The sequence below is a fragment of the Triturus cristatus genome, chromosome 2_1 (assembly GCF_964204655.1).
Source record: "Triturus cristatus chromosome 2_1, aTriCri1.1, whole genome shotgun sequence".
In the NCBI taxonomy this organism is placed as follows: Eukaryota; Metazoa; Chordata; class Amphibia; order Caudata; family Salamandridae; genus Triturus; species Triturus cristatus.
The window spans coordinates 827,879,929-827,904,171 of record NC_140581.1 but is presented as its reverse complement, the minus strand read 5'-3'; the positions used below and the strand labels follow the sequence as shown (position 1 = coordinate 827,904,171).

General features: G+C 43.1%; 1 protein-coding gene across 3 annotated transcripts in view; it reads left to right on the top strand.

Annotated features, from left to right (window-relative positions):
• The window catches only part of ERCC6L2 (ERCC excision repair 6 like 2), a 1,253,563-nt gene that overhangs the window by 133,523 nt on the left and 1,095,797 nt on the right, over positions 1–24,243 (top strand). For all 3 annotated transcript variants that reach the window (XM_085632896.1, XM_085632894.1, XM_085632895.1), the window contains one exon: positions 14,437–14,861. In XM_085632896.1, the coding sequence (XP_085489022.1) occupies positions 14,437–14,861 (425 nt within the window). The remainder of the gene's footprint in view (positions 1–14,436; positions 14,862–24,243) is intronic.

Here is a 24,243-nt window from a genome sequence, read left to right as displayed (position 1 = left end):
CTGCGTCAACTCAGGCTCCCCTTTAGATCCTTGTCCGCTTAAGGTGTTAAAAAACTGCCGGGAGATCGTGATTACTCTTTTTATGAAGGTCATGAATGTCGCCATTTCTGAGGGAGTCTATCCGTCGCTGTGGAAGATAGCGGTTGTTAAACCACTATTGAAGAAACCCTCTTTAGACCCTGGCGAACTGAAAGATTTCCGACCGATCTCCTTGCTTCCCTTTCCTGCTAAGATCTTGGAGGCCTACTTAAATCTCCATCTCAGCACATACCTAAAAGACCACCATCTCCTGGATGGCTCTCAACATGGTTTCAGGAGATATCATAGTACGGAGACAGCCTTGACGGCAGTCTTTATTAACATCCGGACTCAGGTCGATGTCGGCCGTACCACTCTTCTGGTGCCTTGGAGAGATGGGGGTCGGGGGTACTGCTCTGAGTCTCCTTGCCTCCTTCATTGGTGAACGTGAGCAGAGGGTGAAGCTAGACGAGTTGTTTTCAGCCCCTAAAGCTTTGCAGTGTGGTGTCCCTCAGGGCTCTTCTTTGAGCCCTACACTCTTTAATATCTATGTGGCCCCACTTGCAAAAGTGGTGAGATCTTTTGGGCTGGAGGTGTTGTCCTATGCGGACGACACCCAAATAATGGTCTCTATAACGCATACTGTAAAAGATTCTGCCCTCAATTTTAGGAGCTGCATGGAGGCAATTTCCCCTTGGATGGTGGAAAAATTCCTGAAACTGAATGGAGAGAAGACCGAGGTCTTGATTTTTGGGAGTGATCGGGAAATCTGGTCCAGTGACTGGTGGCCGGCCTCGCTGGGGTTCTGCCCTTGTCCAGTTTCTCCTGGGAAGAACCTAGGGGTGATGTTGGACAATGCTCTTTCTCTGAGTCTGCAGGTAAACAGGACTGTCTCCACCTGTTTCGGTATCATCAGTATTCTCAGAAAGATCTCTCACTACCTTTCTCTTGAAGCACGTAAGCAGGCAGTCGTTGCCTTGGTAACGTCAAGATTGGACTATTGCAATGCCCTTTATTTGGGCATTAATAAAGGACTTATTCATCGGCTGCAGATGGTGCAGAATGTTGCGGCCAGGCTGGTATTGATTCTTCCTAGATATCATTCAGTTACAGCCTCGATCAAGCTTCTGCACTAGCTCCCGATGGACCGTAGGATCATTTTTAAGGTCTTATGCCTGACTCATGACGCCTTCTATGACTCTGGTTCTGAGGGCATCAGATCGATTGTCCATCATTATGTTCCCACCAGATCTCTTCGGTCCTCGGACAAAAACCTTCTTACTGTTCCCAGGTTCAAGAAGGTTAAATGGGGTGGCAGAGCATTTTCCACTGCGGCGCCCAAACTGTGGAACTCTCTTCCAGTGGAAATCTCTAGTGAGGGCTCGCTACCATTATTTCGAAGGCCTTAAAGACCTGGCTTTTTTGTGATTCTTCAGTATGGGCATGATTCTTTTCTTATCGTTTCCTGATGTTTTGCATCCAGCGCCTTGACGTCCTTGGGCTAAGTTTCGCGCTTTTACAAGTTTAAATCCATTCATTCATTCATTCATTTATTCAATATTCATCTTTTGTGGGGCTATTTATCTTTGTTTATGTAAGGTCTTATAATTGCCTTGGCACATTGGCGAATGCTATCATTTTGTAGGGAAGGTGTTACATATCCCTGTGTATGGAGAATGATCGTTGCTTCTATGAAAGTGTAGCAGGAGTGTGTGTCACACTTATGCTGTATCTGGTGCTCTCATTTGTTTTAAATAATTGTTTGCCACTATTTTGGCTTAAACCACTGTTTAAATCTCCCCTAACCGACAGCTTTTTAGCTGTCTGTTATGAATGACCTCTTGTGGATCATACTAAAAACTTGCAGTAGGCTTAGAGCCATGCCATTGCTTACCATTGGTTGACTGTATTGTCACTGCCATTTGCTTGCTGTTATTTATTTGATGGCTTGTCTTCCTTTTCTTGTGTTTGACCCTCCCCTGGCACCATCCCTTTAATTGGATGACTTGTATCCTTCCACCGCTCGCATTCAGTGTGCTGTTTCCACCTCCATTCAAGTTCGTCCATTGCTTTCCACACATCCTCCCTGGCTTTTCTTTTTAGGTGTCGCGCCTGCGTTGCAGTACGTAGCACTGCTCGCGCAGCGCGAGACCTTTAGTAATTGAAAAATGGGGTTTCAGCACTGACCTAGGAATTGCACACGCTTGTGCGTGTGCTTTTCCTTATGTGCTACCCCATTGGCCTTTGCGTGCGTCTTTTTATAAAAGACTGCACGCAATTGACCAAAGGCTGGCGCATTGCTCCGCCCACGGCCTATAGGTGTCTATTACGTGCTTGGTGCGCGTAATAGACACCAATAGGCCATGTGGTTTCAATTATCCTGCCCAGACACGGGCGCGATAATTGAAAGCACATGCCTCGCGCGCGCACGTCTGGTTTACAAACGTGGCCTCAAGGAGAAAAGAAGCAAAAAGCAGCGCTGCTTCACAATACCCAGATTACAGCAGTGACTGAACGGAACATGTTTAGACTTGCAGGCTGGGGAAAGAGGCTTTAGAAGTGGAGTCGAGGATTTTTCCCACTGTTGTTTTTGTCGTATTTAAGTACACAATGACTATTGAACTCAACTGTCCATATAATAGGACATCCACTACATGTGTGAGCTGCGTGAGGCAGCCTGCTGTAGCAATACATTTTTTAATGCCGTCTGCTGGTACACAACCATGGGGATGCAGTAAAAACCCCTTCCGTCAGAGATTTAAGAGCAAGTGCTGACACCACTTCCTCCAGCAAGCGACAAGCGCTTAGCGCGTGTAAACCCGATCATAGGCACCCGGGCATGCTGGGAAGGGCCGGCTTCCAGGCCCAAGCGACTAATGTGCTGAGAGAAAATGACGCACTCCGCGGCAACCTATTAGAGGTCCCGGGTGACCTCCCGCGACCTTGCTGGCTGAACCGCTATCTCGCTGCCAGCAATTTAATCTTAAAATATCACAGAAAACGGGATTCTTTTCAGCTACTGGAAAGGGAGAAAAAACATATTTACATTGGGTTGCGTTTGTGCGAGTCCCCTAAGTATACCTGATGATTATAAATGCCTCTAGGTCCCATTACACACAATAATGTTTATTACGACTGAGCCACACATACATCTCCATGTGGCACTGCGCCGACTAGCTGCACAGTCATTGCCGTACTCTTAACAGCTGGAGGCAGATGAGATTGCTGTTATGTTTTGGCTTTTTCTTATAATTTTTAATATTAAATTACTATTCTGGCAATCTGCATCGAGTGCGCACATCACTGTTAACATCGAGGCTGTGGATTTTAGCGTAATTATCTTGTTGCTGCAACTGTGATTACTGTACGACAGGCACCCTGTTTGCATGACGCATTCCAACCAGTAACATATGTCGGAGGTACGTGGCGCAGCGTTAAATAAGCATTAATGCCCAAAAAAGACCCTGGCTTACATTATCCTCTCGTTCCCTGAGCATTTCCAACGAAACACAAGTGTAATTTAGGTTTACATATTATGAAAGTCTCATAAACTTGGAGCCCATTTACAGCACATTTTTTGGTTATTTACTCGGAAATATACATGTATTATACATCCACACACACAGACCACGATCTGCCCTGCATAGGATTTCAACGGAGCTTTGGGGCATCAGCAATTCTGAAGAGATGATGTCTAAAATAGCCTGAACCCCCTCCAACTCCATTCCACAATGCTCATATTTTTTTCTTTAAATAAAGATATAGAATCATGATACCCAGCAGGCAACAACAAGCAATCACCAAATAGTTTTGAGAACTGTAAAAAAAAAATCCCTGAGCTAGAAACTGCAAATGTACGAATAGGCCTGTGCCTGCCCATAACACTCATTGCTCTTACTTGCAATTTTATAAAGGTTTGTGCTTCACACAGTAGTCTTCTGATAAAACAGGTGGCCATGCTAGGAGCTCGAGCTGCAAACACCCAATAATACTTTTATTAGTTAAAGAAATATGCAGCTCTGCCCTTTTAGGACACGTTCGTTCAACTAATTACTTTTGTTTGAGTTTTCTTTTTATATCAATCACCACAAGATCACTAGTTCTTGTTTTGTAGAGCTCAAACATGTCATGTCAGGGGATTTTGCATTAAAGTTATGTGAATGGATATAGATGCTAATTTAAAGAAAGTCTCAATAATGAAAACAGAAACTTCTTGAATCAGATCTTTGGTGTGAGGTCAAGTTAGGTGTCCAGTTCAGAGCTTTTGGATAGAGGCATAGCAAAGTATATGGGCCCTACTCTAGCTATCGATTGCCCGTTATGCCACAGCCATGTAGTGCAACTTTGTTGTTTTCCTCAAATATGTTTTTGTATGGGACAAGCGGCCATATGTAGGTAGGCTGTGTTTTGCGATTCTCTAATTGCAATCTTTAGGGAATCGCAATTAGAGAATAGCAAAACGCTATGTAGGTAGGATTAGCAATTTTGTTTGCGAATCCCACCTATTCCTTATTTGCGATTCTCTAATTGAGAATCGCAAATAAGGAATACCTTGCCATTCATTCCTATGGGCTAAAAGGCCCATAGGAATGAATAGGAAGACATTCTCAATTTGCGATTCGCAATTAGAGAATCGCAAATTGAGAATGCAATTTCAAGGGTGCAAGGGTGTCAACATGGCACCCTTTTGCACCCCTGTAATGAGCATGGGTGCACATGTGGCGCACATACATGCCCTAAGGGCATGTATGTGTGCCACATGGCACTTTGAATAATGCAAAAAACTGCATTATTGAAAGAAATCGCAAATTACCATCAACCTGAAGTTGGTGGTAATTTGCGATTCCTTAAGCCAAAATAGCACAACTTGCGTGCTTTCTACATTGCATTTAAGGAATCGCTATTTGGGATTCCTTAAATGCATTTGCAAAATAAGGAATCGCACATTTTGCGATTCCTTATTTTGCATGCAGATTTGCCTTCCTACATCCCACTTAGCAAAATTGCGATCGCAAACGCCGAAATTCGGCGAATTCGCGGCGTTTGCAATCGCAATTTTGCTTTCTGCATATGGCCCAATGTTATTAACCTTGTGCCCAAACCCCAACCTGTAGTACCAATGGATTGCGCGTCATCTGGTCTCTACCCTTTGACCTGTTTTGCTTGGGTGACCCGACCAGGATACTAAGCTCTTGCTGGCATAGCTCTCCAGGCGTCTGAGACCTGCAAGCCTCTCGACTACTTCAAGGGGGTAATTCTCTGTGGGAATGCCCAAATACAAGCAAGAAAAGTGGACCCAGCCACAAGTTGTGCGCAGTTGACTCCTCACCCTCTTGTACCCTAGTCTAACTGCACCTCCTGCACTAATTATAACTGCCATTCCTACAAGAAATTAGATGAATGGGAGAACTTGTCACAAGCAGTTTATCCTGTGCTGCTCAGTGGGGAGAAGTTATTTGGGTGACCAAGCCCTATTTCTGCATCAAGGGCTACATTCTGAAGTTCTATCTGAATAGGTCAATTTTTCAATCATTTCTGAAGAGTAGATTCTGTCAGAATCATATTGAATGGTCAAGGGTGCTCTAGAGGGGGTAATTACCCAATACAGTCATGAGAATAGCACCCTACAATTTGACATGTATAGTTTGTTCACATGGAGTCCTTTTTGAATTAGCATTAAGCTCTCAAGCTTCTCCAGGGTGATCAATACTTTTGCCACATTATTATGCTCTCAGTACCTTTTTTGGGTTGAGTGGGGATAGCCTTGTTCTCTGATATGTAATAGTCCAAGCATGCAAAGAGAAGCGATCTGATTAGGTCAATGCCTCATTTGATAAAAAAAAGTGGAAGAACTATCAAGGGCATGTTCAATAATACATTTGTTACTTTGGCTTCTGAGCTCCCACCCACCCCCAAGTTCTTTATTAGTTTCAGAGCAAACAACTCCAGAACATTGCATTGGAAACCCAGTAACACCCCCTTACACAACCATTATCACAAACAGAGCAGTATAAGCATATTGCATTGCCACACACCCTTCAGACATCCACCATTTCTCAGCCAACAGCACTCCGTATAGGAACGTCTTAGTTTTTGTTGTTACACAGACCCTCCAGCCAGCAGCCAACCCCATGCATAAGTATTTCTAAATATTACTTCCTGCCATGCCATGCCATCTCTACCTGAACCCACCCAAGATCTCATCACCCCAGTGTACGGGACTCCCGTTATTAAGTGCAAAGGAATACGACATGAAAGGGTACAGATTCAGGTGTCTACGGGGTTCTTGTGTCATCTTTCACTTGCAAGTTTCGACTGACGCCACCACTCCTGTGGGCCAATGCCAGAAGATCCATCTCGGCCCTCACCCATTTTAATAGTGTGTGGAGCCAGCTCTTCACCTCTGGAGCTACCTGAGATTTCCATGCCATTGCGATTTGGTGCTTATATAAGAAAAACACCAGGTCAAGGAACTTATGGAGATATTTATCTCCCGGGGTCTAATGCCCAGCAAACAAGATTCAGGGGATGGCCAAGTCCACACTGTCAACAAGGGCAGAGGTAGTCCCCGCCATCTCTTTCCATGCCCGCCCAATCATCGGACAGTCCCACATCATATGGAAAAAGGCCCCATCAAGCACCCCACATCTAGGACACCCTGAATTAGCACTAAATTCTCGAACTGTGGCTAGGTTGTAAATTGCGCAAAATCAAAGGGAAGTATACAGGAAGTAAATAACAGTGAAAAGAATGCTCAAGGGAACAACGGGAAGCAGCCACATCAAATCCCAAAATCCTCCATTACACAAGGTAATTGACGATAAACAGGTACAAAAAACGATTTGTTCCCGAGCAATGAAAAAGATATACTGTCCAATATGAAAGTGACAATTATCTCAAGAACCAGATCCAATTCATATGTATGAGGATTTGTCTTCTCTTTATTCTTTCAGTTGTCCTGATCACATATTCTGCAAAGTCAGACCAAGGATATATGCAGCCAACGTGTGTTTCGTCTTGGGGCGAATAACCCCCACGACTTCCTCAGGGCTACAAAGATAATGATAAAAATTACAAAACACATATAGTACTGTGAGCAGCAGCACATAAGGCATATTGCATTCCGGTGATAAAACAAGCGAAAGACCCAGAAAAGTAAAAAACTAGAGGAAAAAATGAGAGGCACCTCCGTGAGTACTCACTAAGAACATTATATAGTGTGTCAGAGAGAATTCAACCGCTAAAGAGTTGTTAAACGTAAAAAGAGAATCAATATAAAGGTGATCCTGAATTGACAGAGAAAGAGTAGAGAATAGTTTATAGAATCAGTTCATATATTCTCCCCAAGTGTCATGTAGTACAGTGACTCAGACTAAAATCAAATTGGGCTTATTCCACTGTTATTTGGTAGTGGCTGTGTTCGTGTTGGCTAAATATCTGCATTTGCCAATTCAGTGGCGCTGTTTACATCAGATGCGCCCCAATGCACAGTGCTAGTGAAACAGCACTTTCTTACTGGTTGCCCCAAGGCCGTTCGGATGGGCTTGACGTTGTGTGAGAAATGAGCCAGCCTTCTTTGTGGGCGCGGTTTTCGTTGATTCTGCACCTAGGAGTTTAAAGCCCCTGAATCACACCTACCACTTAGACATATGTGTGATCTTGGCCTACAGAACCAGCCCAGAGTCCTCAAATGACACGTTTATTTTTAAGGTAGCTTGGTGTCAAGAAATACAATTGTTGATGCCGAAAAGTGCTGTTGTTCTGTCTATGACGACTATTTCTATACCGGCAGCACTTAAAATAGGGGAAAAATATTTCCTCTGTGTATACAAAAAAACTACATTAGTTTACTCACTGACGTGCACTGCAGAGTAAGTATGTTTCTACGGTAAGGGTATAAGAAAACATGATTTTTAAACCCATCATCTTCTAGCCAGCGCAAACCTAAGAAAACAAGCATTTGCAATGCAATAGGTCTCGAATTATTATAGTTTGAGCTATAGGCATTGTTAAATAATGCAACACCAATAGCTCAAACTTTAATAATGCAAGACCTATTGCATTGCAAATGCTTGTTCATCGTTTTTTTGGCCTCCCCAAGCCCTGCATCAGTCACCTCTTGTGCTTTTGGTCCCACCACTCAGTCCTCTGTTGCTCCAGAAGTTCCTCATGGTCTTTTATATGTATCTTTTTTATTAAATGTTTTGGGTACGGTCTGGCAGCTACTCTTTGCTGCTGGGTCTCTACGAAGTGCAAAAAGGTCTTTCTCACATCTGAAATCATTATTTTGTTATTTTCTGATCTAAATTGCATCCTTCATCTCTCTGTTTTTACTTTTTTTTCTGCTAATGCTAAACAGCATCAGCACAAATCATTTTGAATTTTGCCAATATTGTACAGCATGAGCAAACGGCATTGGCAAAGCCTATGGGCCAAAAACGGCGAAACCTATTGAGTAGCCAATGTTCCTTCATGTCTGCATCCCATTTCGTTATCGTAGGGAATTTCCAGTGACTAGATATCTGTTGTTTGCCAGCAGGAGTACTAAATCAATAAACTTATTCTCTACTCTTGCTGTCTTGAGTCTTGAAATTTCACTCAGTAGGCATGGCATTAGTTCGTATAAGTTCAGACCACCTCTTACCTCTGTCAGAGTTATAGGTATTGCTTTCCAGTAGTCTAATAGTCTTCCAGTTTGGGACAGAACCGTACCATGTTAAACAAGCATTGGCATAGCCAATAGATCTCGCCTTTGGGGCCTCATAGGTATTTAGTTATGCAGCACAATATCCTTCCGGCAACAACATCAACTGTTGTATGGCTAAACACTTCCAAAGGCGAGACCTATTGGCTATGTCAGTGCTTGTTCACCCTTCTTTTCAACCTTCATTCTAGCTTTGCCTCTTGAATTTCACTTTTCATTCTACAATTCATTCACTCTTCCTTCCTTTCAAACTTTCATACATGCCACCTTCTTTCTTTCCCCTTTCTATTAGCTCCTCTTTCTTTGTTTTATATATTTCTTGCATTTCTCGCTCTTGCTTGATGTTTCCATTTGCATCTCTCGCTCTAGTCTGACCATTATCATTATTTTTCCTCCTCCCTCTCCTTCACACTACTTTCCACATTGGGCAGCATTCAACAGACGCCCCTCAACTCTGCCAAACAGTGTCATTTTAAAACGCATTATTTATGCAGACAGAAAAGTCCCATAGAGAGTTAACAAACATTTTATTGGTGTCTAGTTTACCAGCCAACCAGACCCAATGGCAGCCCCTACTGTAGCTGATAAAGTGGGGGTTGTACTACCCAACTGTTCTACTTTGTTTAATCTTCAGTTCCACTAGATTTTAAAATCTGTGGGTGGGGGCATTGGCCCCTGAGTCCCTCCTCTGTACAGTCTGTGCAGGGAGGGTGATACATTCCTCCATTCCCTCCTCTCCCTGTCCCTACGCACATGTTTCCAACACCGAATACAAATGAGAAAACAACACCATTGGTAACTTGCCCGACCCGTCGAAGGCCACGGGAAAGGACAGGAAGTTGTCATGACTTGTATGGTTAACACTTTATTATCATCATTAAAGTTCATGGCAAAGATAAGTCAAAATGGGGGTCTTTCAGTTTCTCTCCTGAAGTGACATCTCGCATGGCCGAGACTGTCTGAAAGACGACGCTGGCATCGTCATTAGAAGGCATCATTTTACACAGTATTATGGCAGACTTAGAACCGTCCAGTGGCGTAGCTACCAATAGTACAGCAGGTGCAGTGGCACCGGGTACCGTGCCATGCATCTTAATTATCGAATTTTTAAACCATAAAAATAGTTGATTGCGCGGGGGTGGGGCAGGGGGCACTTTCTTTGCTACGCCACTAGTAGCTCCAGCACACTTACGGCTGTGACATCTGGCACAAAAACTGAAACGCAGCCTTTTTGGGTACTTACTGGATCTGTTGTTTCTAGGAGCCCTCCTATGTGTGTAGACCGACGCTGCCACACAAAGCTTGCTAGCAGCAAGCTCCAGTCCCCTTTACAAGTGATTCATGACTGTCAGACCTCTTAAAATATGGGAGTAAAGCCATAGTAGGGAGCCATTATATGGCCATAACGGCCCGGACTGTGATGGATGGGACCCGCGGCAGCAGGGCGAGAAGTTTATCACTCATAATCACTTGTCGCCACATCAGTGTGGAGTTATTGGCGGGACATGCCAAAGGTATGGTTTCCAAGCCAAACGAAAACGCTTTTCTCAAACATGTTTCAAATTGACCTGCTCAGCTAAGGACATTCAGAGCCGGTCGGTAATGAGCGCCAAGCGCCAGACTTATAGAAGATTTCAGAGCAACCAAAGAGACATCGACAGCCTGTCGGAAATGAAGAATATCGTGAAAAAAACCTTACTGTAGCAGTACACCCTAATATCAACACCATGACGTCAGCTTGCACCGCATACAAAGGCACTCAGAGCACCAGATTTTGGCAAGATAGCTAAAGCCCCGAAGGTACACGGTCTTGCGCATATGTAAAATCACTCAAGTGGAACTCCAGTGCAGCCCCTGGATCACGTTTCACCGTCCCGAGAGTTGCCGTGGAAACATATGAGATGATTGGAAGTGAAACAAGAGAGGCAGGCCGGGCTGGGGTTCCTGTGTGACACGGAGTCGGGGCGGCTGCAGCTGCTTGAGAGAGGCTGGCAGGGCTGGGGCTCCTGTGAGGTGCGCGCCGGCTTCCTTCAACTCTGGGTCCGTTGCGCGCGCACGTGCACTGTTAAAAAGTGAAAGCACGCCGTGTTTAAAGTGAAAGCACGCCGACATGGGCGCGTCCGCGTCCAAATCTCTTGACTGAGCCAGAGTTGAAGGAAGCCGGCGTGTTTAACAAGATGGCGGCGGACTGTCCACTGTCCCACGGACACGTGCATGCTGTCTGCTTTGGACAGATGGCGAGAGCAGCCATCTTTGTCCATGCAGACACGTGCACGTAAGCCCACGGGGAGAATTGATTCCAAAAGGTCCTCTCCATGGCGAGTGCAGCGCTTGCGCTGCTTTCGCCAGGTGAGACCTAAAAAAGTTATAGTCTTCTGTAAGTTATGTGGGGCAAAAGTCAGATGTGAATTTTCATGCAATGAAGTTTTGCTTGGTTTAGGTTTGTCTGATATAGATAGTTAAACTGTATGTATTTCAGCCTAGCATTTCTAGAAACTGTTCTTGGATAACTTACACATGCTGTCTCAATATTTCTATGTACAATGTCTGTTCAGTTTCTCCTCCAATTTTGGTTTGACCCCTTCCATTTTAATCTCTTTCATTTTCTAAGTGCATTGTATAGTTGAGTTACAGCTATGCATCCTAGGCCTATTGTATGAATAAAGTGTAATGATCTCCTGTTGGGGATTCTCTTTTTCCGTTCCCCACGACGTCTTATGCACCTTGTGTATTAGTCTGTTGTACTCTACAAATTGTCCTCCCAGTAAATCATGATCTAACAAAAGGACTTCCGTTATCCTGCCACGTGTAAGGGCTTCTAGTTAAATTATATCTGTAGTTGTCCATTTGTCTTCACCACCTGTCTTAGGTCATCTAAGCCCAAGATCTGCAGTTCTTGCACATAGGCAGAGTTGCCTGTCCTATCTCTAGCATACCATACCCACATTCTCTACTTAACTTTAATAGACTCTGAAGTTTCATCTTGAGTTTGAGCCTGTCCCAGATCGCAATAGTAAGTGATAATGGGACCTAATGCTTCTGTGACTAGTTTTGCCTTTAGTTGTTTTGGCCAATCATCTGGCCACCCACTGGAATTGCACTGCCAGGTAATAGTGTTCCATATCCGGTACACTGAATCCACCGTCTGTTAGGAGGAAAGTAAATTTGCCTTAAGCTACACTCTAATTCCCTAGTGCCAAAGATTATCAGATAAGTAATGATTTCATATTACTGAACATGCTCCTGGTGGTAGTAACATTTTGTTAGTATAATAAGCTAGGGATTACCACCATTTTGGTTAGAGCTACTTGGCCTATAACAGATATTGTTATCCGGTGCCATAAGGCAGCGATCCTATGTAGAGTTGTGATTGCTCGGTCATAACTTCATTGATTAGTTTAATCGTGTATATTTACATTTTGACTCCCAGCGACGTGAAAGTGTCCGGTGCCTACTCAGTTTCTCATTTGTCACACTTTACTATTTTATGGCCCATCATGTCTACTAAAAGGAAAAACAATCTGTTCATTCAGACCTGATATACAGCCACATTCTTGGAATTTCTAGATGAATCCCTCCATCTCTGTTCTAAGGTCTGAGATATAAAAAATACGTAGTCTGTGTATAGAGAGATTTAGTGGGTCACACCAGGGGTGGTTTGCACTTCTTTTCCCTTTGTATACAGCTCTCTGAAGAATCCATTACTATTGTAAAAAAAGTATGATAAAGGGCATTCTTGATGAATGTCTCTGTGAACTGTTTATGTGAGATAATTCATCCTGTCTTTACTCTGGTAATGGGTGAGTTACGATAGGCAGAGCCACTCCAAAACATGCATATGTTTCAGGATGGTATGAACTAAATACTGCCTAATTATATTGAATGTTTTTGTATGAATCTTCATACCACCTTGGTTAGGTAGACTCATTCCTCCTTGCTATCCAATATGCGGCAGAGCTGCCTCAAGTTTTGAGAGGTGCTTCTTCCTTGCACAAATCCTGGTTGGTCGGGGTGGATCAATGTTCATATTATTCTCATTAGACAGGAGGCCAGTATTTTACTTAATATTTTGTTGTCCATGTTAAGTAGGGATTTTACATCTAAAAGATACTGTTTGGGCTTTGGGAGGACTACTCTCAGTGCTTCCATTGAGGTCTTGGGCAAAAGTGAGCAAGACCTTGTTGATGTTGGTTCTTTGTGCCTAAACTTTGCTTTATTCACTCTGAACAGATGTTTATCATTATGACATTTTTGGAAAAAGAAAAAAAACTGTAAAAGTTTGTAGTCCTAAACCGTCCAAATTGCATCAAAGGCCTTTGATAATCAGAAAATCGGAGAAGCAGTTTGTTTTGAAGCAAATGTATTTCACTTAAGAAAGACATTATAACATTTTGTTTTCTGAATTCTAGCATCCTAGCCTACTACCCTATTGGGGAATTCTGTTTTGGATCTGTATTTCAGGAAGTAATTCTATGCATATTTTAGATTAGAACATCCTCAAGATTAACAGCATGTAAGAGACACAAATGTCCAGTGACTAAAAATATGCAGAGCATGCTTACTTATGTTCATCTGCAGGTGGCCAATAAAGCTTTGTATTTTCAATTTGTTATGGTTGGTAGGAGTTGATTACCCTGTAATATCAATTAGGACAGAGCTTCTCTGGTGGACATGTACAGGTGACCAACATGCAGTGCTCTTGTAACCTTTTCCGATTATTGAAATATGGACAGGTTAAAAGCAGTGTGTAACCTTTAGGTGCCCGCATAAACTTTTCGGCACCCAGTAGCTGCGAAGTAGAAGATAAAGCATCTTGTTCCTTGGGATTCCTCTGTGCCAGAGTACTTAGCAAAATTAACGAGCAACACATATCCAAACTAAGAATTGATATTGTAGCAGAAGCTATGCCATTAATAAAGTCCATAGTAAGGTGATACGTAGAGTCACCAGCGATGCAATCTGTGACCTCATGTGTGAGGTCACAAGAAGTGTGTGTAGTGGGCGAGTTATGTTTTTTCATAGTGGGGACTCAAGTTATGGTTTCTGAAGTGAATCATAACCTGGCAATATCTGGTTTTTCAGGTTTTATTTCTTAACCATAACTTCATTTTAACTTTTCTAAAGTAAAATGCAGAGTTTTGCTTATGTATTAAGTTCAGCTTTTATGAGCAGAAGAAACCACGAGTTTCAGTTAATATGTATCCAAATCTGCAACCATAGAATTTCATTATTAAGAATAAGAAAGCACTTTATGGTGTAAAAGAGGGTTGGTGGGTGACTAAGGCTGTGTCCATATGTTATATGTATTTCTTTATAGCGTACTGTTAGTGATGCTTTATTGCATACTTTACTTCCTTCGTGTTTTTTTAGCTACTGATACTGTGTTCATCAGCTGCAAAATCTCATGAAACGTGGTCACAGTGGGATAAGATATGAATAAATGCCATGTTCCATAGGACACGTAAGCAAGGAGATGTGAAATATGCATACTAGATGCTATTTCTCTTTTTGTTCACACACGGGTGAAATGGGGAGGATAGAGGTATTAAAAGTATGAAATGGTCTGAGAGACAAGGAAAGCACAGTGGGCATCCATATGAAGTCAGAATAGCAGCAGAATTGCACTCCAGGAGGAGCACATCGACTTACAAAACTGCAACACGTTTTGCTGATATAGAAATTTAACTTTACCTTTTTTGTTAAATTATTTTTAGATCAGTGGAATATTGGAGACAAGTGCCTTGCTCCCTTTTCCGAAAGAGGAAAGCTCTCTGAAGCCAGAATCCATTCCATTAAAACCGGTGAACATGGGGAAGTATTTGCAGTGCTTTTGTTTCCAAACTCTGAAAAAAAGAAGATCCCGGTCACAGAGCTTTGTAAAGTCCAAGACAGCAAAGAACCCTGGAAAAGCGTAATATTTGATGATGAGGACCTGGAGAAGCCCTTCTTTCCTGACAAAGGACAGCTGGGTCCCGCCGTTGCATTCAAATTATCCGGCTCAGGTGACTCTATCCCTTACACAGCCAATAGATATTTACGTGATTATCAACGAGAAGGCGTCCTGTTTATGTACAAGCATTATATTGAATCAAGAGGATGCATTCTTGGAGATGACATGGGACTCGGAAAAACTGTACAGGTATTTTTTGGTAGAAAAATAATGTATTTATTTTCCATTACATATTGTCTTAAAGTAGGTTTGGGATATTTATCTTAGTTTAAATAGCACTAGTTGTTATTTACTTTGCCCATGAGGATGTTGTCGTTTACAAAGCAGAAGACATGTAAAACTATTTGTGGACCATTCCTTGACTTATTGTCCTTCTATTATTTACATCCAGCGTTCTTAGAAGATAAATTCTACTGTGCCTTCAATGCATATATACATAGAAAGAAAAACGTCTAAATCTGGAGTTCAAATGTTACATAATGGACAATTATTGTTCTGAATGTGAAAATCTGTCTGATTTAAAAATGTGTGACTAGTGGTAAATCTATTACCTTATTCATCTAAAAAACGTGAATTCGCAGTAATTGCAGATCACTTGGCTCACATACACATATCCGTAGTAGTCTGGGTATTTTCAAAGACCTGTACCTGACAAAGTGTGTTGTTCTAAAGCTCCACTTAGAATACTTATCAGCCTAAGAGTCCAAACATATTGCATGTTCCAAAAGACAATTGCTATGTGGGAGCATTGTTTTCAAAGATGTCTTCTCTGTTTTCTCATAAATAATGATTTTATCGTGGGAAATATATACATTCATTTACATATATTAATGTCGTCATGACTCATAACTCCTAAGCCTGTTTTTAATCTCACATATTTCCTTCTTCCATTCCTACTCATAACCGTATTAACAGTATTTGTGGTGCTTGTTGCTACATATAAACTCTCCATCTTTAATTTAGGTTGAAGCATGACAGAAAGGGTTGGTGACAGCTTTATTTCACAAGAGGGATTCTTATTTGTGCATATTGTTGAAGTTAAATAATTGGTTGCTTATATCTTGTTATATCTTTTATATTATGTGATACGAGGACAGGAAATATTAACAAGCCTTGTTTCCTTTCTGTCTCCTGTTTCTGCTATGATACGAAATTAATCACCCAGCCCTAACTAAATTTGAGCGTCTGTAATTTTCTTTTTCAAAGCACTCTTATATTTCAATTTTCTAAAGCATAAGGAAGCCAGCACCTTCTTCAATCTTCATTTAGTTTAGTTGACTTTATTCTTATTTCTTTCAATTCCTTTCTGATGTTCCCAATGGTTTTGTCCATTCAGGGCAATAACATAAAGACAGAAGGCAAACAAGATTCTTCATTTGTTTAAAAATATATTAACACGTCTTTCAGCTTGATTTGCAGGTGCAGGCCTTGTACTGAGAACTAAACTAGCATTCCCTTTAATGAGCTGAGAAACGATCTAGCAATCTCTATATGTTCTCCAAAGATACCATTTCCGACATATTATTACCTATTCTAAATCCCTTACAAATATGCTATTCTTTACTGTATCCAATTATACATAACATTGTATGGACAATTAACTCTATTTTTTTATTCCTATCCCAAACCGATTTAGATTCTAAGGTTGCATCCTGCTTCATCATGTTATCATCACTGTTTTACTGCTAGACTTCCCACTAATTTGTAAAAAGGCAGAGTTTAAGGTTATATAATCAGTTCTAAAACTACAAGAATGCACAGCTATGGTTTTCTTATCTGGGATAACCCTACTTACTCTTTAGTTTACAGGACACACAGGACAGCATCTTATTCTAATGCTCAACCACAATTTACATTTCTTGTTCATAAATGTATTTGTATTATGAGATTTGGGGATTGATCAAAATATTTACTGATCCTGATCTCTCATTAGGTAGCTGGTTTTGTTAATTTTGTATTGTAGTCACCAACAACTATTATACCAGCGAGTCCCTGCATATCTTGAATGCACTGTATTTCTTCCATGTTTTCCCTAAATATTTTGATTAGACAGTTCCAGAGCATAGAGACTCTAAAAGTATCCTTAGCTCTCTCCCCTCTTTTTATTGAAAAGTTGGTCTTTGCTCCTTTGTTTTTTTTAATATAAATCTTTTTATTGGAATTACAATGTTGGTCATGATTGTAGAAATAGAAAAGAAGCATCGGCTGCATGTATGCAGGACATTCAAGAAATTCAAATCTAAAAATGGTTACCAGCGAAAGAGCTGCAACAATGAAGTGGAGGGTAAAGAAGGTCAATCAAGTGAGTGTTCAGGGAGAACTTTTCTAAGTAATCTGATCTAAATAAAAGTGTTCTTGTCGCAGTTCCCAGATTTTTGGGTGTTTCTGAGGGCAGCCATGTGCCTCGAAAATCGGCGTTTTCAAGGCACCTGCACCTACTTATTTCTCTGAACAACCTGTTTAATGTATGGGGAATGTTGGCTGTCCAATGCTGGGCAGTGTCTCTAAGTTAACAGTAGCCTTATATTCACAAAGGCCTTCATGTAATGGTTGGCATGTATGTTGTCTCGTGTTTACAGAAGGGTGCATATGGGAGATGGTGTGAGTGACCAGCCAAGGACCTTCGAGAAGGGTTAAAAAAAACTCACCTCAAGATAGTTGAATAATTGACATTCCCAAATCGTGTTAAAGATAGTGCCCCCCCACCACCCCCCCCCCTCCGGAACTATAGCTAAGGCTTGCTGGGTAGGAGTCTGCACCTTTGTTCCATAGTTTGGCTGGGATTTAGTAGGCTCTGAGTAAGTATGTAAATTTGGTTGTGATTATGGGAAGAGATGGCAAAATCTGTGTGTTGTATAAATGCATCACACAAGTTGTAATTTGCCAGACTACTCACGTCCCCTTCCCTTGTGTCCGTGGTTTGGAAAGTTTATAATTTTGGTATAGTTTGGAGACATTCTTATCTTCAGAGGGCCCATGGTAAGTTTAGCCTCTAATGGGTTAAACTCAGCAGTGGCAGTTGATGTTCCTGGCAGTACCTGACCCCCATAAAGATAGTGTATGGGCGTGCAGTCTCCCGGAGCCACCACTCATTCTTATACACAGGATCACTTCGGGTGCCATAAAGTCCTTTGTTAATAACTATTAAGTGAGAAGCACACAAATAAAAAATGACATACATGATGCCCAGATCCATGTCATACCGAGATTTGCAGAACTTAGCCATGGATATGTGCTGAGCGCCACACCCATAAAAAATTGAGAAGGGGTAGTGTGAGGTGGATAATCCTAAAGTGCCATAGTAGGCTGTCGCTGATCAGGTATACATACCACTAACGATGGCAACTTGACCTAGGATTAATAGTGGTAGTGGGAATCAATTCACCAGGTCTCTCTGGAGACGCCCCAAAAGAAGGGGGTGGATATTACACACCCAGCATAGAGGTGCTGAAGTTGCAACACATGCCCCATGGTATCAGACGCTCTCTAGTTCCACATTCAGCTCTGTGCACCAAACCGTGGGGAATCCTCCAGTCAGGAAGATCATTTTGGACCTGTTCACTCTTAGGCCAGATAATCACTTAAAGCGGCCAATATTTGCATCACTCATGGGCTAGATACCTCCGGATGATCCAAATAAATTCAAAGGTCTTCAGCGTACAGTGAGACATATTCTTCAACTCTTGCCACACAATGAAACCCCTGTAGTGTTGAATCAGTTCTGAGTAGCCCTCTAGTGCTTCAGTGTCCAGGGTGAAAAGCAGAGGGGAGAGAGGGCAAGCTTGCCCAGCCCCCTTCTTGATGGGACAGGACTTCATATACTCACACTAAGGCTGCCAGATGGATGTAAAAGAGGCTGATATAGGACAATAAGAGGAGACCAGAAACCATTGAAACCTTTCTCAAAATTCACTAGCATGAGAGCGAGAGGTCTTTCTAACCAGGATGAGAGGTTAAAGTTGTTACAGAAATGCCTGATGTTATGGAAGGTTGATCTACCCAGCATAAAACCTCTTCGATCAGTGTGAATTATTGAGTGGATACGTCAGTAGAATGTTTTAAAGCTCCTAGGCTAGTATCTTGGTTTTTAGGTTTATTAACTAGATGGCCCTATATGAGTTACATTGGTATGCTGGCTTACTAGACATCTGTAAAATAGTTATGAGGGACACCCTGAGATCTAGAGTGCTTGCAGGGCCATTACTGTCAGCTGAGGAGTGAGTTTGGAGGAGTGATGATAGAACAGTTCTAGTAGGAACCTATTGGGCTCAAGGAATTTAAAATGGGAAGGTTAAAAAAATGGCCTCCCAATGTCCTCTACCCATATTGTAGTATCCACTCCGGGTTTCGCCCTGTCTTTCAGTGACAGATGAGATAAGGGGCGTCAATCAAAAGAAAATCCAGCCTCCTCACAACTGGTGGTGTCTCCCAACCGTAAAGTCCTGCATAGTAGGAGGCAAAGGTAAGGTTTCAGCTACCATTTATCTTTCCTTAACAAGAGCACCTGAACCAATCCGAATTTCTTCTAGGTGTCTTGATGGATCCTCTCACCGGTAAGCCAGTGAAACACTTTGCCAGTTACTCTCAAATCGTATGTACCTTGCACTTTGTAAGCACTTCATGGCCAGGAGCACAGTTCAGTTCCAGAGCACTTAAATCTGAGTTCTAGGTCAAGCAGAAGTACCTCTAGTTGGGTGACTGCCTCTCGCCTTTCTTACTCCAACTGGGATATCTATCCAGTAGGCCGGCCACGAAATACCGATTTAATGGCAGAGCATGACTGAAGAATGAGTTGATCAGTTGCTAGTGCCTAATGTCAGAGATGGTCTTGTGGAGAATTTTTATCTTTGAGACGAGGTGTGAATAATCTAGTGGTATAAAGAAATAAACAAGTCTGACGAATGAGCTATGGACTCTTGAGAAGAAGATGCAAGCCCTGTGGGGTAAAGCATGCCCCAAATGTCTGACAAGCTCAGGGAGGAGGCACAATAGGTAGAGGAGATGAGCCTGAACGTTCGGCTGACCTAGTGAAGATATGGTATAGGTTTCTGTCGAGGAACCCATTAAAATCTCCAGTGACCATTAGTACGCCTTAGGGAGATCCGTCAATATGAACACAAAGAAGGTAGAAAGGAAGCCTAAAAAAGAGTTGGGACATATACATTCAGGCAAATTACAGTGTGCCCATCAGAAACCCAGAAACTATTATGGGCCTGCAACGGGTATCCTGCTAGACAACTGAATTTGCAAAGATGCGTTCCTGCGTAGAAGGATAGCAACACTACAAGAACCATTAGTAAAGAAACCACGTCAGCCAAAAAAGTTGCCTTGCAATTCTAGTAGGTGGTTCTCCTGGAAAAGGAGAATATCAGCGAAATGTGGGAAACTAAATAGAACAGTGTTGTATTTCTGCCTCCTTCGACCATGCTGTCTGAAGGTCAAAAGTCTGTGCTGCAGAAAATAAAACATTTTGAATTAATATCAGTGGTGGCTGTTAGAGAACGGGGGTGGCGGTGCGGGGCAGGGGGGGGTTGAAAAATACAAAAAAACACTTACCTCCTCCGCCGTCTTTCCTCGTTATCGCTCCGCTTCTCTTCCAGACTCCGAGTCCGGAAGAAGCAGGAAGCACATAGGCTTCCCTAAGCCAAACATAATGCTGCTGTTAGATGAGTTGTGATTGGTCTGAGCGCTGTGGTTCGGCTCCCAGATGGGGACAGGGAGCCTGTGCATGTTCTTCACCCAGACTGTGTATTAAAGCCTGGTGGAGAACAAGCAAAGTGCGCATGACTGTTTGGCCAACCCAAGACGGACGGCCAAACCGTCATCAATCAATCAATCAGGGATTTGTGAAGCGCACTACTCACCCGTGAGGGTTTCAAGGCACTGGGGGGAGGGGGTGCGAGTAGCTCCATCTCATCCGAAAGAGCCAGGTCTTGAGGCTCTTCCTGAATGCTTGCAGTGTGGGGGTTCGTCTGATTCTGAGGGGAGTTCGTTCCAGGTCTTGGCCGTGATGTAGGAGAAGTCTCTTCCTCCTGTTTTGGCTCTGCGGATGTGTAGGATTTCGGCCAGGGCAAGGTCGGCGGAGTGGAGGTTTCTCTTAGGTGCGTAGAAGGAGATTCTTTTGTTGAGGTATTGAGGTCCAGTGTTGTGGAGGGATGTGTAGGCGTGACTGTGCAGCTTGAAGGTCACTCTCTTTTCGACAGGGAGCCAGTGGAGGTCTTGCAGGTGGTGGGTGATTTGGTCTTGTCGTGGGATGCTGAGGACAGGTCTGGCTGCGGTGTTCTGGATGGTCTGGAGTTTTCGGAGTAGAGATTTGTTGATCCCGGCATAGGGGGCTTTCCCGTTGTCCAGTCTGCTGATTATGAGTGCGTGGGTGACTGACTTTCTGGATTTGGGGGGATCAATTTGAAGGTCTTGTGGAGAATGCGGAGGGTATTGCAGCACGTGGAAGAAACAGCTTTGATCTGTCGGTTCATGGTGAGGGAGGAGTTGAGTATGATGCAAAGGTTGCGGGCGTGGTCCGTCTGTGTGAGAGGGTTGCCGAGAGCGGTGGGCCACCTGGTGTTGCCCCATGAGGAGTGGGTGGATCCGAGGACTTCTTTTTTCTCAGAGTTGACCTTAGGCAGCTGCTGCTCATCCAGGATGCGACGTCTTTCATTCCTTCCTGTAAGCTGTGTTTGATGATGTCAGGTTCCTTGGTGAGGGAGAGGATGAGCTGGGTGTCGTTGGTGTAGGATTCTGTGCTGAGTACGTGCTTTCTGATGATGGTAGTGAGGGGGCCATGTAGATGTTGAAGAGCATGGGGCTGAGCAAGGATCCTTGGGGTACTCCGCAGCTGATCTCTGTAGGCTCAGAGAGGAAGGGTGGGAATCTGATTCTCTGGGTTCGGCTAGTGAGGAAGGAGCGGATCCAGTCTAGGGCATGTCCCAGTATGCCGGCATCGTTGAGTCTGGCGGTTAGTGTGCGGTAGGAGATGGTATTGAAGGCCGCCGAGAGGTCCAGTAGGATGAGGGCCACCGCGTGGCCCTGGTCGAGGAGAGTGCGGATGTCGTCTGTGGCACCTAGGAGGGCGGTCTCGGTGCTGTAGTTGCTGTAGAATCCGGATTGGGAGAGGTAGGGGATCGAATCGTGAGCTGTTTGTTGCCGATCTTCTCGGTGACTTTGGCTGGGAAGGGGAGGAGAGAGATGGGTCTGTAGTTCTTGAGGTACGTAGGGTCTGCGGAGGGCTTCTTGAGAAGGGGCTTGACTTCTGCGCGTTTCCAGTCTTCGGGGAATGTGCTGGTTTTGAAGGTGAAGTTGATAGTACGCCGTAGTTTGGGTGCTATGGCGGCCATGGCTCTGTGGAAGATGTGAGGCGGGCAATGGTTGGTGGGGGCTCCTGAGTGTATGCTCCTCATGGTCCTAACGGTGTCTTCTGTGGTGACAGGGGTCCAGATGGTGATGGTCGGCTAGGTGGCATTGCCGGTGGTAGGTATAGTGTCGGTGCCTTGGTTCTGTTCATTGAAGTTGTTTTAGAGAGTCTTGATCTTGTGATGGAACTAGGAGCTGAGTTTGTTGCAAAGTTCTTGGGAGGGAGGGGCGTCTGAGGTTTTGCTGGGGGTTTGGTGAATTCTTATTGTGCACAAAGCACTCCTCCCTGTGCCACCAACCCCGTCCGCCCTAACCCAGCCCCGTACCTACGAAAAATAAATAGATAACCTTGTTATTACCATTTTATTTTTCCCTTTTCCACTGCTATAAAAGCAGTGGTGCGACGTCCCTCTGCCTTAGCGGAGGAATGCCCGTCCCCCCACCCACCCCAGTTGTCACGGTGCATAGGATTTAACCTAAACCTAGACCACAAATGAACATCAGTAGCCCTTGTAAGAGCAGGATGCAGCGTTGCCATCAACATTTCATAGTACTTAGCACAGTAAGCAGATAAACATAGCCTTGATCAGGCAACAAGATAAGGGCATTCGTTTTGAAAATATAGGCACCATCGTCTAAAAGAGCAAGGTAAGAAGGACTAATTGATGCAGATGCAAAATATGTTAGACTTCTGAAAGTTACAACAGCCATGCACTGTAAAAATCATATAGCAGTAAGTGCCCTTAAGGGTTGGTACACAAAGATGTGTTAATAAGGACACAAGCACTATTCCTCAAATGACAGAATCAAAATGAAGTCTCTTAGCGATGTAGGACACATGCATTGTGCATAAGCTCAATCCACCCATAGTTGTGTAAGGCCGTGGAAATGAGAAATGATGGGCAAAGGAATACCACCATGTAGCAACCACAGTAGATCAGGATCATTAGCAGGGGGAAAAGATAGCCTTTTTATCTGTTGAACAATCAACACATTGTAGAATACATCCTTCTTAGTGAAATAGCGCTGACGCAAAGTGAGATTTTAGGGTGGAAAGAGTTTAGTTCCATAAAGAATGGACCAGGCACACAGTGAGATTTAAACATTTGCAAGGCCCAACACAACTGTGAAGCGGCACGTGTTTGACCTTGTTCTTGGCATAATAAATGTATATGCTCTCTTTAATTATATTCAAAGCAGATGAAGTGATAGTAGAGCTATTATAGACATGTTAAGATCGTGTCAAAAGTTCTATTACCGAAAAGGTATCATGTAGCACTTCTTTATAGATATGCGTAATACACATAGCAGCTCTTTTTCAGAATAAGCAGCACTTGTATTAAGCCATAAATTAAAACGGGAAGAATGCTTCTCTGATTTTATACAGGAACTGGTCCTGAAAGAAAGTCTCTCAAATTCACATCTCAATCATGGTTTCATCATGTGCTTTTTCACCAAATTTTGCCAACCACTGTTGGCATAGCTTTCCAATACTGTAAATAGTAACACTTAACAGGTGAGTCTTGGAATAGGCCAGGCCTGTTAGCAAATGGACAGCAGGTGTTCATAAAAAATCTTTCCATTGACAGGCTAGTATCGATCTGCTGAATTGCATCTCTATTTGAAGCACCTGGTGACACTTTACATTTACAATTTGTGATCAACTTATTTGTTTCGTGAATGGATAAAGCTCATCTCCATTTCCGTTCTCGAAAATTTGTGTAAACCTGAGCACGTAGTTTGCTATACTTTTTCGTTTTAAAATAAACAAAGTGTTTTGGTTATAAACAAACAGGATTTAATGTGTGAAATCTCTTAATGTGCCATGATTCCATACTCAGATACATTTTTCTGATATTGCTTATGCCATTATGTGTAACCTTGTTCCCAAAACCTTTCTTTAAATTCAGGTGAACAGTTGGCTTTATGTTGTGTTACCAAAACCATTAGCAGTAATTCTTGGTCTGGTAAATAAAAATAAGCAGATAAGTCAGATCTTCTGTCAATGTCTTAACCTCTTCAGTGCCCATGACGAGATAGTCTCGTCATGGAGCACGGTTGCGCTGTGCCCATGACGAGACTATCTCGTCATGAACCCCGCCCGCTAATGTAACGCCCGGCACAGGGCGGGGAAAGGGCGTGGCACTGAAGGGGCTAATAAATATATGTGGTTTTTGTTCTGGAAGTCCCTCGAACTGTCAGCTCAAGGGGTCCCACAGAG